The sequence below is a fragment of the Osmerus mordax genome, chromosome 19 (assembly GCF_038355195.1).
Source record: "Osmerus mordax isolate fOsmMor3 chromosome 19, fOsmMor3.pri, whole genome shotgun sequence".
In the NCBI taxonomy this organism is placed as follows: Eukaryota; Metazoa; Chordata; class Actinopteri; order Osmeriformes; family Osmeridae; genus Osmerus; species Osmerus mordax.
This window is the reverse complement of record NC_090068.1, coordinates 5,743,133-5,760,322: the sequence shown is the minus strand read 5'-3', so window position 1 is coordinate 5,760,322 and position 17,190 is coordinate 5,743,133. Positions and strand designations below refer to the sequence as shown.

At 48.7% G+C, this 17,190-nt stretch overlaps 3 protein-coding genes across 3 annotated transcripts; all 3 read right to left on the bottom strand.

Moving 5' to 3' along the window:
• Window positions 1-92: 92 nt before the first annotated feature.
• ddx52 (DEAD (Asp-Glu-Ala-Asp) box polypeptide 52) lies at window positions 93-5,352 on the bottom strand. The gene is made up of 15 exons (XM_067256939.1): window positions 5,266-5,352; window positions 4,788-5,025; window positions 4,467-4,609; window positions 4,067-4,252; window positions 3,539-3,682; window positions 3,198-3,309; window positions 3,032-3,104; window positions 2,729-2,932; window positions 2,498-2,588; window positions 2,181-2,303; window positions 1,872-2,022; window positions 1,672-1,747; window positions 1,507-1,578; window positions 468-758; window positions 93-305 (listed from the first exon to the last, which is right to left on the bottom strand). The coding sequence occupies exons 1-15, from the start codon at window positions 5,350-5,352 to the stop codon at window positions 260-262; spliced, it is 2,037 nt and encodes a 678-aa protein (XP_067113040.1). The 3' UTR covers window positions 93-259.
• A 366-nt stretch (window positions 5,353-5,718) lies between these two features.
• heatr6 (HEAT repeat containing 6) lies at window positions 5,719-13,676 on the bottom strand. The gene is made up of 20 exons (XM_067257293.1): window positions 13,371-13,676; window positions 13,174-13,281; window positions 12,865-13,005; window positions 12,525-12,640; window positions 12,276-12,390; window positions 12,067-12,168; window positions 11,801-11,947; window positions 11,160-11,410; window positions 10,836-11,010; window positions 10,518-10,724; window positions 10,230-10,329; window positions 9,699-10,087; window positions 9,493-9,615; window positions 9,236-9,322; window positions 8,947-9,081; window positions 8,700-8,822; window positions 8,464-8,588; window positions 8,149-8,245; window positions 6,870-7,074; window positions 5,719-6,758 (listed from the first exon to the last, which is right to left on the bottom strand). Exons 1-20 carry the CDS (start codon window positions 13,674-13,676, stop codon window positions 6,103-6,105), a joined length of 3,708 nt encoding a protein of 1,235 aa, XP_067113394.1. The 3' UTR covers window positions 5,719-6,102.
• A 365-nt stretch (window positions 13,677-14,041) lies between these two features.
• On the bottom strand, window positions 14,042-16,490 carry dynll2b (dynein, light chain, LC8-type 2b). The gene is made up of 3 exons (XM_067256879.1): window positions 16,346-16,490; window positions 14,811-14,947; window positions 14,042-14,688 (listed from the first exon to the last, which is right to left on the bottom strand). The coding sequence occupies exons 2-3, from the start codon at window positions 14,940-14,942 to the stop codon at window positions 14,551-14,553; spliced, it is 270 nt and encodes an 89-aa protein (XP_067112980.1). The 5' UTR covers window positions 14,943-14,947; window positions 16,346-16,490; the 3' UTR covers window positions 14,042-14,550.
• Between the last annotated feature and the right edge of the window lie 700 nt (window positions 16,491-17,190).

Genomic DNA, 17,190 nt, shown 5'->3' with positions numbered 1-17,190 from the left:
AATACATACACTTTAGCTAAGCATGTCAGCTGACTGATCAAGTGGAAAGAAGAGGTGAAAATGTTTTAAGAACATACAAGTTAACCTTTGTTAAACAATTTACACCAATTTATTGAGTTCTTCATAAAAAGTCCATGAAGTATATTAGAAAAGGCAGCAACATTGGTTGCAAAGGAAACAGAGCAGTGTCCTCATATACAAGTCAGTCTGTCTCGTCCTCTCATCTGCCCACGACTAGCACCATGCTAGGCCCATGCTCTCAAGCAGCTTGTCCATTCTCTGCCGTGGCTTTCTTCACCTTTTTCCTGTGAGGAAATACAGAAAAGTCTGTAAATTGCTTGAACAGCCTTACAACAGAAACAGAAATCACATTTTAAAATATTAGTCTTATTTAAAGTCTTTAATCATTTTTAGGGATACAGTGACCCAGACTGCTGCATCTCAGTGTTCTAAGCTCTTAAACGAACCTCTTCTCCTTGACTCCAGCAGAGGGCACCAGGCCCTTTTTCAGCTTTTTGACAACTGGGTTTCCCCCTGCTCCTCCTCCATTCTTCTGCACTTTCTTTCCTTTTTTGTGTCCATCACCCTTCTTCTTGACTTTTTCTTCGCTTCTCTGACCTTGTTTCTTCTGCTGATGTCCTCCTTTCTTCGTCTGGGCCTTCTCTCCTTGTCTCTCGCCCTTCTTTAGGAGGAAGCTTGGTGTGGTGCGGATGGTGCTCCTCTTGGGAGGCCTCTTCTGCAGCTGACGCTTCACCTTACTGCACACACAAAAACATCACAACTGGTTAATACATGAATAATCATGTTTAAACTAAACTGTTAAATTACATCAGTATAGATCAAAGATCACTCGCACTTGCTCATTCTAGAAGGTCATTTGTAAGTGCAGTTGTAGGATGCAAGCCAAATGATTTCACCAGGCTCCACAATGTTAATTGGCCTGCCAGCTACCCATCTAGCTGTTGCTGTTGAAAGTTGATGGTAGGTTTGCAAATGGGTTTCCCTTGCACACTATCAACCATGTTTTTGGGCTAATGGATCTAGCTGTATAAGCTGTGTGTTTGGCCAGCAAATGGTACTTAAGACTACATGTAGGACTGGTAGATGTAGGACTAGGCGGTAACTCAATTTACATCGACAGTATCTGCAACTATAACTGTTCTTGTCAACAGATCCATCTGGCAGGGCTTTGTATCTGAACCTGCCATTCCCAATACCCTTTTCCTTATCCATTGCTTGCTAGTTGCCATCCTAGTTAAAGTATTAGGGCCACACAACTCCCAACATTTAGAGTTTATTTTCACAACTGGTGAGCTTTTAAAGCTTATTTGTCAACTTTCACAGCCCTAGTTTAAACCTGTATTATTAGAATAACATTGTGACATTTATTATGCAGACAATATTGTTTTCCAGACAGTCCAAAAAGATATTATACAGTATCTGCTCCTAGTTCCTCTACCATCACTTAGATAGCAGAGTGAATAAGTGTTCCTGTCTAAAGGTCACCTGTGGATTTTCTTGAAGCCGACCATGTAGTCTGGTACAGGACAGCCGGCCTGCTTAATCACGTTGGCAATGCTTCAGGGCGGGAGGGAGAGAGAGGGAGAAGATTAGAAAGGGAAAAAAGGAGATGCCTGTGTTGACGGCGATTAAATCCCTTTTGTGCTGTACCTGCGCAACAGCGGCTTGTCGTTCTCCGTGAAGAAGGTGACTGCCTTCCCTGTGTGTCCGGCCCTGCCCGTTCGCCCTGAGAGACGGAGGAGAGAGATGAGGAGAGGGGTTTTGAAGGGTACACGTAGGTGTCATGGGTAATGTACACACACGGGAGCCCAAACTAGACCGGACGTTGAGGCCGTACGGAAGGGACTAACCGATGCGGTGGATGTACTCCACGGCGCTGGTGGGGAAATCGTAGTTCAGCACCAGGTTGACTCCCTTGAAGTCGATCCCTCTGGCCAGCAGGGCTGTGCAGATCAACACCCAGATCTTTCCTGAGCGGAAACTACTCACGACGTTCTCCCTCTGAGAGGGAGAAGGAGAGCGAAGGAGAAAAATAAAGAGAGAAAAGTGAAGAGATACATACAAAAAGAGAAAGTTTGAGAATACCACTTGGTAGTGAATGTTTTACAATGGCTCAACCCTGAAGAGGTGTGCAGGCGTGGTCCTTTCTGTGTGCGTACCTGCTGCTGTGTACGGTCGGCGTGTATGATGTCCACGTTGATGCCCTCGTACACCAGCTCATGGAAGAGCTCTCGCGCTCGCTCTATCGACTGCACAAACACCAGCATGGGTGGCAGAAACCCCTGACCAAGAGAAAGAAGGAGAGAAAGAAAGTGGAAGAGCACAAAAAAAACAGAGGGAGAATGATGAAATGCTCCTTTTGCAACGTCATGTCCTCTCATCAACCTATTGCGTAGAAAATATCGTTCTGCCAAGCTGAAGGAACTTTCTTCCCTCGCTCATGTTTCGGCTCCATCTTCTCCTTGGCGCTGCCTACCTTCTTGATGATGTCCCTCATGGCCAGTAGTTTTCCATTCTCTGTCCCCACAAAAAGCAGCTCCTGTTCTACCGTCTCCACCGCCGTGTTCCTGTAGGGAAACAAAATGGCCAAAAGGGGTGTTAATGACTTGGCTTTTTTCAACTTGGTAGCCTTGAGGTCTTCTACTCCCAGAGCCTGAGTGCTTAACAAGCGGTAGTCCTGATAGGACGAGAGTTGTAGGTAGCGTACCTGTGCCCGATGTTGACCGAGACCAGGTTGTCGAGGTTGAGGCGGCACCACTGTTCCACGTCCGCGGCACAGGTGGCGCTGTAGAGCGCCCGGCGGACACGGGGACCGGAGCACGCCAGGAACACGGCCGCCAGCTGCTCCCTGAAGCCACTCTTGCCGTCCTCGAACAGCTTGTCGGACTCGTCCACCACCAGCCACTCCACACTGACACACACACATATGACTTCAAGGTGCAAGAGCTTGCGAGGCGCTGAAGGACAGCTTGTTTGGGACACACACACACATATTGAGGTGGTTAATTACCTGCTAAGGTCCAGTGCTGGAGGATCTTGTTTCAGGAGGAAGACGACCCTGTTAGGAGTACTGACCAGGATATCTATGGAGAGAAGGAGGTAGGGAGTGAGGGAGAGAGTGCGAAAGAGAAAGCCTGCGATAGAGAGTGTGCGAGTATGGCGGTGTAACGGCGTACCATATTTCTTGCTGGACTGAGGTCCGTATCTCTTGGCGGCCATGGAGGCCTTGTCGATGATGTGGACCCTAAAGCCTGTCCCCTCCGACAGACGAACCAGCTCTCTGTGGGTCTAAATACAACAGTTAGTCAGCCGTACACCACCGACCACCTAGCAACACAGGAGCTTTGCAGTGTCTGTGAATATGTTTGTGTGTACGTGTGTGTCTGAGTTTATGTTGGTGTGTCTGTGAGTACGTTTGTGTGACTGAGTGTAGGTTAGTGTGTCAGCGAGCATAATTATGTGCGTGTGCGTGCACGTCCGTGTTTGGGTGTGTGCACCTGCGTTAGTGTGTGTGTACCTGGCTGGCCAGCTCTCTGGTGGGGGAGATGATGACAGCCCTAAAGCCCAGATTGGCTGGCTGCTGGAGGTGGGCCAGCAGGGGGAGACAGAAGGCCAGGGTCTTCCCTGAACCTGTAGGGGCGCACGCCAGGATCTCACGACCCTGAGACAAACACACCGTCACGGTCAAGAAGCAGCAGTTGAAGCACGGGGGCAAAACGAGAGGAAAATGTATGTCAGAAATCAATATTTTGAATATTTTACTTGATTTCTAAGTCACAACAGTGTAAAGTTAGTCTAAACCGGTGGTTTTCACCCCTGGTCTCAGGGACCCCCTGTCCTGCATGTGTTAGATGTCCCACTGCCCCATTAAATGAATGGGTGCAGAAGCCAAATAACCACCATTCAATTGAATCAGGTGTGTTGGAGCAGGGAAACATCTAAAACATGCAGGACAGGGGGTCCCTGGGGCCCAGGGTTGAGAACCACTGGTCTAAACGGACACAGTCAACAGAAACAGAGGATTGTGTCGCGTGTGTCTCCTCACATGCATCATCAGCGGTATGGCCTGCATCTGTATGGGTGTCGGGGAGGTGAGCCCCGCCTCTCGCAGGTTCTGAAGGACCCGCGGGCTCAGACGGTACTCAGACTGCAACTCTGCAAACGTGCACAGGGGGTCGGGCACGTCACTGCCGTGCACGTTGATCCGGTGTTGTGCACGTATACGGTTCACCTGAGACAGCAGAGAGGACAGGTTGACTGTCAAACTCCGTTCGACTATAGATATGCAATCCGAGACAATGAGACAATGGCATTAGAGTATAAGATAACACTACCATGACTGTGTCATGTGTGTGTGGATAAGCTATGAATGCATTAGTCTTTTATTAGATGTTATGTGTGTGTTCATATCGAGTGTGTGTGCAGAGTGTGTATTTGTTGAGTACCTTCTCCTTGTGCAGTTGTTTCATTCTCTTGAGAGAGGTCTTCTCCTGCCCCTCCTTCTGCAGGTCTTTGGTATTCCTGTCCAGAGAGGAAGTCCAGCGGATTCCTTCACCCTGGCTCTCCCCAGGCTGCCCATTGTTTTGATCTAGAGAAAACCAGCAGAGAGACGAGCATGTGAACGGGTCCGAGAATAAGCTTTGCATCATATTACCTCACTTGCTTTGGGGCTATCGCCTTTCTATGCTCGCTGAGTCAGTCACTGCATTACTTTGTCCCTGCTTAACAATTCCATTCAAGAGTTAGCTAAAGCGACGACTGCTTACCTTCGGTTTCTCCAAATCTGCATTTCTTTTTCTTCTTCTTCGCAGTTGTCTGCTCAACACGCAGTTTTCTTTTTCCACTGACGGATGTTTCCTCGTCTTCTCCCTGCTCGTCATCTTCTCCTTCCTTCTCTTCTTCTACAGCCCTGCTTTGGCTGCCTAGGGTAGTAACCCCCGTTCCAAAAAAGTCTATCCCAGAGAGAATATCCGAGGACCCATCTTTGCCTTGAGGTCTCACGACCTTATAAGAATACAAACAGAGAACACATTCAACCTTCAACTTAATTTTCATCTAAATTCGGTATAGTCGACAATAACAAGTTACTTGTTACAGTAGCAGTACTACATGTTAGTAGCACTGGCTAGCTACATATTAGCTAGCTAGATACACGCTTCAGGACATTACCTTCTCAACGGTCGTTTTCTGACCATACCAATATAACACAATTAGATCAATAAAAACAGTCCGATTGTAAATTACCTTAAATCGTTCAGCATCTTTCCCAAACCTCTTAAAATCGAATTTTGCCCCTGCTCCCAGCTTCCGAAACAAGTCAAAGGCGTCCATTGAAACGGCGTGGGGCAAGTAAAGGCATGACTAGTCACACTTCTGAAAAGTAGATCAAATGACTTCTCGTCATTTGATTAAGCAGCCTTTCCACCTACACCATCCACAAGGGGTCACCAAAAGGCAATCTGGTCGCTCTGCAGAATCAGGATCCGGTTTATTGCCAAGTTTGTTTACACAAACAAGGAATTTGCTTTGGTGGGTTGGTGCATACAATAAAGACAACAAAGCAGACATTTCGTTATTCCAAAAGTGGGAGTACAATTGCCTTTTCATGCATTTTCAAGCAAGCAAAACAACAGTGAAACCCACAGAATTGGTCAAAGTAAAAATAATTAGGCTTTATATGTTTACTTTCAAGTAGCTTTATTATTTTAGGCCGCAGGTTCAAATCCCCCGCTCTATGTCGCTTTGGATGAAAGCATCTGCTGAACAATTAAGTTAACTCAGACACAACATCACAGGTCAGTAAAAACAGGATTTAAAAAAATTGATATATTTTTTTTTATATAAAGTCATTTGTTTAGGGGGGGGGGTTCGGAAAGTTGATTGTTGTGTAGATGCATCAATATAAAAAAATTAAGAATCCCTGATTGTTAAGTATAGATATGATCTCTGGGAAAGGAATAATTAACAAGGAGGCCGATGCTCTTCCAGTCTCTTTTTAGGGCACAGTAACATTAAGTAGTCTATTTTCCCTCAGTTCTGTTCCATTCTGGCGGGGTCAGGCTGGTGTCACAGCAAGATAGGTCAAACAGTGGGAGTAAACTGAGCAACAGTGGGAGTGCCGTGGGACCCCTCTAGCTCCTCGCAGCTCCGCAGCACGTCCTCCAGGAACGCCACCACCATCTCGGCCCCCCTCGCCTCATCCATTCCCAGGCCTTCACCTCCCTCTGCCTCCACACATGCCCCCCTCAGTCGGTCTCGTGTCTTCTGTAGAGCTGTGACCCTCTCCTGGGGGTTGGAACTGTCCCCCTCCTCCCCATCCCTCTCTCCCCCTTTTCCTCCTTCCCTCCCCGGTCCTCCGCTTCCTTCTCCCTCTCCTCGAAGATACTTAACCAGGTGCTCTCTGATGCCTTTCCCCTCCTCCCCAGCCAGCGACGCCCCCAGGGCGGGCATGTCCTGCGATTGGCTGAGGGAGAGTAGGTGTGTAAGGGCTTTGGCGAGTGTGTGTCGGAGGCTGGCACAGTAGTGGTATTCCAGGAAGTCGTGCGTGTCCTCGCTGTTCTCCAGGGCCATGGCCAGGGCACTCCACACACAGCCAAAGCGCTCCACGTCGCCGTAGCTACTGCGCTGGGCGGGAACGGAGAGGGCGGCGGCAGACTTGATTCGCACCTTAAAGTTCTTACAGGAAGAGACGACAGAACAGAGGGCAGAGAACGCGTCGCTGGACCATTCGGCAGAGTCTATTGAGAGGAAGGGGAAAAGAGAGGAGAATGTTTGAAGCGCTTCAAAACATACAGTATACAAGGTTGTCAATTACAGTACACACATTGTCTGTGTGTGTGTCAAACTACCAAGGGGGAGAGCAGGGTTTTGGAAGGCGTTCCCCAGGGCATAGCAGGCATTCCATCGGACTTTCATGGTGGCCTCGGATTGGACGGTTTGGACAAGTGCTCGAACGGCCTCCTCTAGGGGCTGTTGGAACACCGGACGGGTCAGCTGACCATAACGCAGGAAGTGGAGCAGATTCCCCAACGCTCTCACAGCATTGGACTTCACCTGGGATAGGAGGAGAGAAGCTACTGTGTCAAAGGTGGACCACTGCTTCACAAGGTACATTGGGGAAAACGGTTCATATAGTTCAAATGACCCGTGGTAAGGTTTGGGAGGTGTTTTATTGACAATTGACCTATCGCTAAGCCCCGCCCCTCGAACGCAAACGGGCCAATGGCAGTTTAGTAACAGCTGCACTCGGACATCTTCAGTTTACAACTCCATAGAGTAGCATTAGGAAAAGGGATTCTTCTCTTGTTTTATCGGGTTTGTTGTAATTTAAGTGTAAAACAATGGTCAAACGATGTGCATGGGGTAGATGCAACACTGATACGAGGTATCATGAGAGGATGGGCAATGGGGTATATTTTATCCCATTTCCCAAACCAAAACAAGAGGGCCAAATGTCTCCGGTGGATAAAGCTGTGTGGCAGACCACACAGTCAACTCAACGTAACGAAGATAAACAAGGATGTCATCACATTATTGGCATTGACAGTACCGCCTTACTTTCACCACTGATGTTATGCTAGGCTTAGGCATGTTATCTCTGGTTAAAAGTAGCTAACGTTAACGTTATAGCTACGTATAACGTTTGGCTAGCTATTCACTAGCTAGAAAGTTAGGACACTGCCCTGTAAGGGACAGGGTAATGCTAGGAAATAAACTAATAAACGTAGGTTTACATCTCAGTGCCTATCCAGATTAGTTCAATTGACTGAAGGTAAATTAATGTGGCTAATCTAACCCTGCGGTGCATCAACAATACTGGTATTGCCAAGCATTGGATATCCACGATTCAGGATATCGTGAATGACCGTGAGATGAAGCTTCCCCTCTTGCATTGAGATCTGTAAATTCTCGCCTCCAATTTAAGTTTGTCATCCACCATATCTACTTTTAAATTATGTACGTATCCCTCCATTCATTGCATAATGAAGTCCCTTTTGACGGCTAAAACTCTAGTCAGCTGCGATAGCTTGTCCGAGTTAGCAACAGTAATTAAGGGGGGCGGGGCTTAGCGATAGGTCAATTGTTGCCACGCTTTAAGGAGGTGATGTGCTTGGTAGAAGTCCTTACCCTGTCCTTGTCGGCCGAGGCTCGCGCGGCTGACTTCAACATCTTCAGCAGCAGCATGTCAGACAACTCCTCCTGGAAGTCTTCACCTACACACTCCCTGAGAGGGGGAGAGAGAGAGAGAGAGAGAGAGAGAGAGAGAGAGAGAGAGAGAGAGAGAGAGAGAGAGAGAGAGAGAGAACAGTTGGAAAGAGAGGGAACAGTTGGATGGGGCAAGGGAGAGTAGCAGACAGTCAAAAAGGGAAATATAGGGAGGCGCATTATTTAAGACAAATATGTCGACCGTGCAGACCCCCCCTTGATAGACGGCGTTCTCACATGTTGACGATAAGCGTGTCCGTGAGGTTGCCTAGCGACCAGGCTGCCTTGGCGCGGACGTTGGCCGATCGGTCGTCCAGCGCCATCAGGATTGTATTCGCCGTGTCTGCCACAAACATCACATCCTGCAAAGACAATACCATCGGTAATGGCAATTGCGCCTTGTGTGAAAACACGTCAATAGAACAGTGGAGTGAGGAGGCGAGGGGTGTTGTGGGTAGTGTGGTCATCAGTACCTCTCTCAGACAGGGGAACAGGATGTAGACTCCCAGGGCCCTGACAGCGGCAGCCTTCACCAGCGAGTTGTCACTGTAGGTCAGGCCCAGCAACACCGTGATGCACATCACTTGGCTCTTATCCTACACACACACACGCACGCTAAATAGTCAAACACAAAACGCAGCGCAACTCAACTTCGGCTTTTTCCCCCCCACAGACAGGAGAATGAGAGGACGGGGAAGGGCTGGATCGGAGGACACTCACGGGCAGCTGTGCGAAGGCCTGCGGGAGGATGGAGGAGAGGGTGTCACAGGCGCTGGTCTGCAGAGTGGGGTGCTGCTCACTCTGGAGAGCCCTGTTCAGCGGCCCACTCAACACCTCCAGCCAGAACTGCACCACCTGCCGAGGATCCCACCACACATATTCATGCTACACCCGCCATGACACGTTGATATGTCACACCTGCACATATTCAAATGTTACTTTGTGCACTACTACGCAATTACTACAACTGCATCGTGTGGTGTGTACAGCGATGCGCAGACTAGCGTACTTGGCTGAGGGGGACCCTGGCAGTCTCTGGAACGCTGCTCTCCGCTCTGTACTGCTGTATTATACCTGTCCCCAACTCTTCTAGCAACTAGAGAGAGGAAGAGAGAGAGGGGGAAGGGGAAATGGATGGTTTGGCCATTTGATTTGGATGATCCTTTTTATCACTGCATACACAAGAGACAGACAGGGGCTGATGAGAGAGAGACAGAGAGAGAGAGGGGAGAGAGACAGAGAGAGAGAGAGAAAGGGGAGAGTTACCTTTGCTCCGTGCAGCTGTATGGAGGGGTCTGTCTCTCGGAGGCAGCTAGCGCTCACCTGGCCCAGCTCACACAGACTCCCCTGGGCCAGAGGGAAGTACCCTCTCACCAGGTGGGCCAGAACCTGCAACAGAAAACGCAGGCTGAATAAAACATGTTATCGAATCTTCGCGCCCCCCCCCCCACCGCCATCTCTCATCTCCTCACCTGCAAGGCTTCTAGACGTAAGGGGAAGGGCTCGAGACTGGTAGGCCCGCCCCCTCCGGCTGCCTCGCTGTCCGATTGGTCCTCTCGGGGTTGAGTGACAAGCGACAGGCACAGCTGCAGCAGCCAGGGCGGCCCAGTCCCCCCCCCCTCCCCCTCCTCTGCAGGGGTGCGCGAGGCCGGGGGAGAGGTGTGGGCGCTGCGGTGCGAGGGGGAGGAGGGACCGTCTCTCTGCCTCCAGCTCAGGGCCGTGTCCTGGGGGGTGTGTGAGCCCGTGGTGGAGGTGCTGCTGCCCCCTGGCTGTCTGAGGAGGAGCTGCACCTCAGGAAGAGGGGCCTGGGCGGACAGCAGGGCCCCGTACAGGGTCAGGACGGACACGCGCACGTTGACGTCTACGACGGGAAACACGCACTTACTTGGTTACTATAAACCTGGTCGGCACTATAAGTGTATATGAAAACACTGCCCCACCACACACACATCCTGACAAACATCCACATGTACACACTCCCATATTGACACACATGCACAGACCTCGGTGGCGTATGTAGGGGCGTATCTGTCTCCAGAGGGGACTGAGAAGGCCGGGTCTGAGGCGGTTGTAGGGGGCGTTGGACACCAGGTGGGCCAGACTCTACAACAGAGCAGAGACCCGTCAGTGTGCTGGGACTTGTGTGTGTGTGTGCACGTCAAATATCAATAATGGTACTAGCAATATCAGTCATCCAGCGAGGGACAGCGGACGGTACTTCGACCTGCGTGAATTGATAGCGAAGCCCAGAGACGCGCGTGTGTGTGTGCGCGCGAGCCCGCGTGCGTTACCTTGATGACCTGTGTGAGGGTGTGCGGGGAGGCCTCGGCCAGCAGGGCCAGGCTCAGGGAGCGGTGCAGCTCCCTGATGGCCGTGGCCAGGGAGAAGGAGAAGGGGGTGAACGCCGTGCGGGGAGGCGCCGTGTCCTCCGCCACCCCCAGCAGCTGGCGGGAGCCGTCCAGCAGGGCCGAGAGCACCTGGAGGGCACAGGCACGCACCTGGGGGGGGGGGGGGGGGATGACGAGTTGACACAGGGAGCATGGGTCTTCGTGTTTGACTGCGTCAATATGTGAATTGTGCATATCCTGTGTGTGTGTGTGTGTGTGTACCTTGGGGGAGGGGTCCTTCAGTATGATGGTGAGGAGAGTGAGAGGGGGGTGTCCTCCGATGGGGGCGTCGGGTATGAAGGAGGACCAGTAGCCATAGAGGGTCCTCTTCTCCACCCCCTTCACCACCACCAGCAGGCAGTGCAGCGCCCCCTGTCTGACGCGACAGTGGTACAGCCTGACACACAAACACACAGCGTCAGAGGGCTTCCTTCAGGCTAATATGACAGTAAGAGCCCGAACAGATAGCAAGAGAGGGAACGAGCAACCGAGAGAGTGAGAGAGACAGATCGAGAGAGACAGAAGGAGAGAGGGAGACACACGTACCTCAGCTTGTTCTGTGCGCCTCCCTCGGGGTCCGAGAACTCAGAGTCCGAGCTGCTTTTCTTCCAGGAGGGGTAGAGAGAAGGAGATGCCGCGGGGCCTTTAGACCAGGCCTCTCCTCCTCCTCCTCCCCCTCCTTTCACGCCTCCTCCTTTTAAAAGCACAGGCTCTCTCTCTCGCTCGTCCTCCTCTCCGTCATCCCCTCGCTTCTCATCCGTCTTCTTCCCCTTCCCCCGGCTCTTTTTCTTCTTGTTCTGTGGAGAGATGAGGAGCCACAGAGAGACACACAGAGAGAGAGAGAGACACACACACACACACAGAGAGACACAGAGAGAGTGGAGGGATGAAGAGGCAGAGAAAGAAAGACAGCGAGAGAGAGAAAGAGGTGAAGAAAGAAAAAGTGAATGCCACTCAGTTCTCATATCAGCCGACCAAAAATGACAGCCAATCACAGGCCGAAAATGACATCCAAATTACAAGAAGCGATACAGCTTGATTAGCAATCTCTGACCATCTTTAAATCCCAACTGTGATCCATGTTCGGCTCCTATGGCTAATCAGCACGCATTGTACTCAGGGAGATGACTAATACAGAGGATATTTCAGGTGAGGGACTTATGAGGGAGCAAGGCTGCAGGACTTACCCCAGAGGCCTTGCTCTGTGCAGGGGGGTCAGGTGCCAGTTCGGGAGGCTTGGGGGCCGATTGAGCCTCATACTGGGGGAGGGTGGCAGGGTACAGCACGGACAGCCACTCCACACACACACCCGGGGCCCCATGGAACATGAGCCTCTGCCAACAGACACACACACAATCATGACAAGGCTTTGATACACACACAGTGGTGTGAGCGACTGCATTAACATATTTACGTTCTACTTATAAACATGCTTGTTGCACAGGGACTGTACCTTGAGTGCGGCCAACAGAGAACCTAGGTCTTCCCCTGGTCCGAACTTCCACTTCCCCCCAGAGAGAAGACACTGGAGGCCCTTCAATGCCCCCTGGATAACCTACAAGGAGGGAGGGAGGGAGAGGGAGATTGCTGAGTGCAACAGAGACAGACGTGAATTCAGATGCTGAATATGTGTGTGTGTGTGTATAACAACGGTCTGTGTACCGTGCAATACAGCAGTTCATCACTGGTGGAGGATTTGGGTGACTGCAGTGTCTCCAGGAACACTCTGAAGCACACACTCTTGTACTTCTCATCTAGAGATGGCTGGCCAGGAATACTACAAACACACACACACACACACACACATACATAAGTATAGCTGGTTATCATCAGAAACTATTTCAGGTTGAGATGATCTCGTGACACACACGATTGAACTATCCTAAAAAGTATGAGATTGTGAATTCCTACCCCAGACAAAGGTTGGCCATACAGGTTAGAGCAGCACGCCGTAACTCCATGTCTGGCTGGGTGGGGGCGGTGTACAGCATCAACACTCGCGTCTCACCCAGTAACTCACTCAAGTGCTGCAAAGAAGGGAAAACAACAGTTATAGCTGAGCTCAAAACGGCAGTTTCTACACCATGTAGGCCTTCCAACACAGCACAAGAGTAGGTTTAGACCACACCTGGAAAAGCTTCCAGTGTGTCCTTGATTGCAAGCCGCCATCTCCATTGCATTGGATGGCGTTTTAGACACGTTTGATACACAGCCCATTAGAACGTATTCTAATTGCACTGTATAAATCTACCTTGTGGCATTTATGTCCATTCCCATACACCAGAGTGGAGAGTGCTAAAAGCACATCAGAATGGGTCCAAGAGCTGCAGGCACTTAAGGCACGCAAGGTATAGCACACCAACAATTCCAGCGTGTGCTCATCCACTATCACCTGGAGAACAGAGAAGAAGACTGAGAATAGGTTGAACCGTCATAGCACCATGCCCAGAGACAAACTGTCCTCCAAATTCAAACGTCCAAGAATAGTATTGTCAGTCATTGACCCGCAGATTCTGGAGCAATCGACATGATAATGCAGTAATCTACAGTGTGGGCATACCTGAAGCTGGTTGAGTAGATGATGAATGAGTTGGCAGAGTTTAATGACTAGATGTTCTTGACTGAGTGGCACTAGACGACTGGCATGAACGAGCAAAGCGCAAACATCCTAAAGAGGAAAACAAGATTGATTTGTATACGTACCGTAGCTTGCAAAATTATACTACATGGCACCGTCACTTCATGACGGGTACCTACCTCAGGTCGTATATAGGTGTGCGGACTAAAGTTGTTATTGTAGTTTTCTGAAATTAGTTGATCAAAGAGCAGGTTGAGCTCGGTTTTGAGACTGGCTGGATCTCCAGATCGTAACAAGCGGAGCTTAGAGGCACACCGGGCAAACTGTACCCCAGCGTCTGACACGGAACCAAGTTCTGTTTCCTTAGCAAGCGGAATGAACGGAGCAGCATCTGGAGATAAACTAACAGGCGGTGTGTCGTTAACTTTAAGGTTGGAAGATACTGGTCGCACAGGACCCGGTGACAACGTTGCTTTAGTCGCCATCTTAGTTTACTTAAATGTGGTCACTACTATGGTAACTCACATCAACATCCGGGGTCAAACGGAGGTTTAATCATAACTTCCTCTTCTGCGCAATGGTCGTCGCTCTCTATCACTCATCAGATCTGTTATTTAATTATAACTTCGTTGCTGTGTAATTTTTTTAGGGCCTACGGCATTTTTGAACATAACGTGGTATGAGATTAGAACAAAATTATTTGGACTGATGGTGCCCTTTCCTTCACATTCTCATGAAAAAAAGATTAATTATATTATGGATGGATGGTGCCAATTATCTGACAAATAGTTACACACCCAAGAGACATTAACTTAAAAGACAAGAGGCAATATTACTTTGAAATAAAGTATTCTACTCTTTATTAATAATGTTTAAGCAACAGTCAAAGCATTTTGTACAACATCTTTAATAACAATAAATCAAACAGAAAATAAAAAAAGCATCATAAACAAAAATATCCTGTTGCTGAGTCATCTTAGGCAACTCCATGACAAGCATGTTTATCATACTGCAACATATACACATGAAGTAATGTACACGGTCCATGCATCAGTGCACAGCCAGGTCTTAAGAATAATCTAGAACGTTTGTAGAGTATGAGTTAGTCTGTGTTTGAGCAAGTGTGTGGATGCAATTGTTGGGGGCAAGGCGTTTGTTTGTGTATTGTGTGTGTGTGTGTAAGCGAGTAAGTAAGAATGGCCTCAGCCATCTGTGTATCACAGTCCAGTTGAAGAGCGGAGCCCCTTTCACTGTCGGTGGTAATGTGGTTCAGAGGAGTCACAATAAGGGGTAAATAAGGTAAGGGGGGGGGGGGGTAGGTTAGGTTATCTGGGGGGGGGGGGGGGGGGGGGGGGGGGCTCAGCCAGACTTGAAGAGCAGGATGGCTACTTGGCCCAGGTAGAAGTAGATGAAGTGCTTGGTCTCGTGAGTCACATAGCTGCCGAAGTTCCTTCCCACAATGCAATGCCATGTTGGGTTGTACTTCTTATCAAACTCCTATGGAGAGAGGGTTGGGGTCAGGGAGGGGAAGGTGGGCACAAAACGTGTTCATCTTGACTCTTAAACGCGCGAAACTTAAGTCGGGAAACTTCTAGACCCCATGCAAAACCCCAGGTTACCTTTTTGATGTAGGCAGCAATGTCTTTCTCAATGTTGTACTTCTCCATGGCCTGGGTAGCACAGTCCACCGCATCCTGTTGCATGTCCTCTGACATGTCTGCGTTCTTTATCACCGCCTTCCTGTCAGTCATGGTGGCTGAGAACAGACATGCGCACGTTTGAACTCCAAGCAAGGCCTGACATACTGCAGTGTCCAGACTGTCAGCTTTTACTTCAGTCCCTTGTAAATCACATGTGGTTTTACTGAATTACTGTGATAAACCAACACATGGACATGTCTCTGGTGTAGGGTAAGGTGCTGTGTCTCATGACTAGGTCTTGGTCTCCATTGCAGGGAATGTAGAAGAGTCAGCAGCCACAACCCTCCAAAAAACTCAAACAAACGGTGACCCCCATGATGCTTCATGTGGGAGGGATGCTGACAAATTGCAGAACCAGTAACAACAACACACAACAGGACACAAGATGAGAGGTTGAAGTAGGTGGTTTGAGCAGTGTTGTTGTAATTCCTGATTTTCTCATTCCTGATCTCTGCAGTCTGCAGCTCTAAGCCAAACAGCTCAGTTATCCATCTCCTCCCAACCAACACTTTATCACCTCGCTCTGACAGAGAGCAATCTGGCCTCTGTCCATGATGAACAGCAATCCCAGGCTGAATAAGATGCAAGGGGAATACCGCATTAATTCATGCAATTAGGTTGAACCCATAATCTATAGACACCAAGTGATATCCAACTACAAGAACAAACTTGGACTGGTTTTCAACTCACGGAATGGCAACATGGACGTCGATGCTGTCCAAATGGCCTACTCTGTGACTAAACCAAAAAGGCTTCACTATAGGCTATGCCTTTGGAACAGCAATAAACTAAAAGAATCCACAAACCATTATGGCTATAACATGAATCACAAACTACGCACAAAAGCACAGTGTGATCAGCCTTGGGGGGCAGTGGTCTGACTAGGTGATCACCTGTCTCCCCTTTACTACACCTGTAGTCCTGAAAATCACCTGCGTTTATCTATGTGGTCGGCAGTGACGTTCGAGTTAATAAGGATAACTTTCTACTTCTAAGGATAACTGCGGTTAAAATGTTATTTATCAGATTTATTTTTTTATCATGACAGCGGCATTAATTTCGTCTCTGTCCTTGAAGACAGGCTGTGCTTCGAGAGCGCAGTTGAAAATGGATTCAGCAACGTTGTATCTACATTGAAACATCTGCTAGGTGTTGAATGACCGCGCGGCGACACTTCTTAATCACCCAATTCTGTTAACGATGTTTCTGGGCATTGCTTTTGCAATTGTAACCCAGACTATCATTGTAACGACTACATCTGACGTTGCTGTCATGCCTTATATATTTAGAAATAGACTGCATCTTTAGGCATAGTCTGGACATTACACATACACACCGAGTAGAACAGTGACTGGAGTTCCGATTGCGCACATCTTAGAACTTGAACGCAGGAGATGCTGCTAGTGCATCTTCCATGATTATGATAGACTGACATTAGAAAAATCGTAGCTCACCTGTTTATTGTCTGACTTCGCTTTTGTACTACAAATGACTTTATACACACAAATAACTCTTCCCGTTTTTTTTTTTAAACCAAAGTTCTGCGTGTTTGTATCCTGTACGCTACGAATGATAGACCACTGTGTCGCTCATATGCGGTTACATGCCACGTTCTCACTTGCTCCGCCCCCCGCATTGCACCGACTCTCTTATTGGCTCGAACACGACTTCCACCCGGTCGCTACAAGCGTTTTCCACTAGCATGCCATTGCCTGCATCTTATTTCCACCCACAATGCTGTGCAGCTCTGTTGGGAAGCTGATTGATGCTAAACTGCTTGGTCTTACTATGCATCCGACTGGCTGCTGAATGATGATTGTTTAATCTTTGTGACTCTTTCTTATATGCGACAGCAAAGGTATATCACTGATGAATGAAGTGGTATAGTGAACGGTGCCATCCATGAAGCCTTCTGTCAGTTTGCGTTAAATATCTGGTTTTCTGATTGGGATGGTGAAATCAGTCCCACTAAATTTAGAATTATACAGGGTTTTTTTAAATCACTGACCATTCCTAGTCTTTGGGGAAAAACACTTGATGATAGCTGACTTGGGTGGTAATACATTATCAGTAGGAGTGGAACATTTAGAATCAAGAAAGGCCTTTTAATGATAGTACAAAATTTAAGTAAAAACATGTCAGATCACATGCTTCAGGTAAACCTAAGGTATGTGATAAGATTTGACAAGCTTGTCTGATGCTTCTGAATGATGCTGAACCATGTTCTATTTCAAGTGAAATGTGGTAATTAGAGTGAAACACTGGCACAAAGAAGTGAATACAACGAAAGAATTAATAC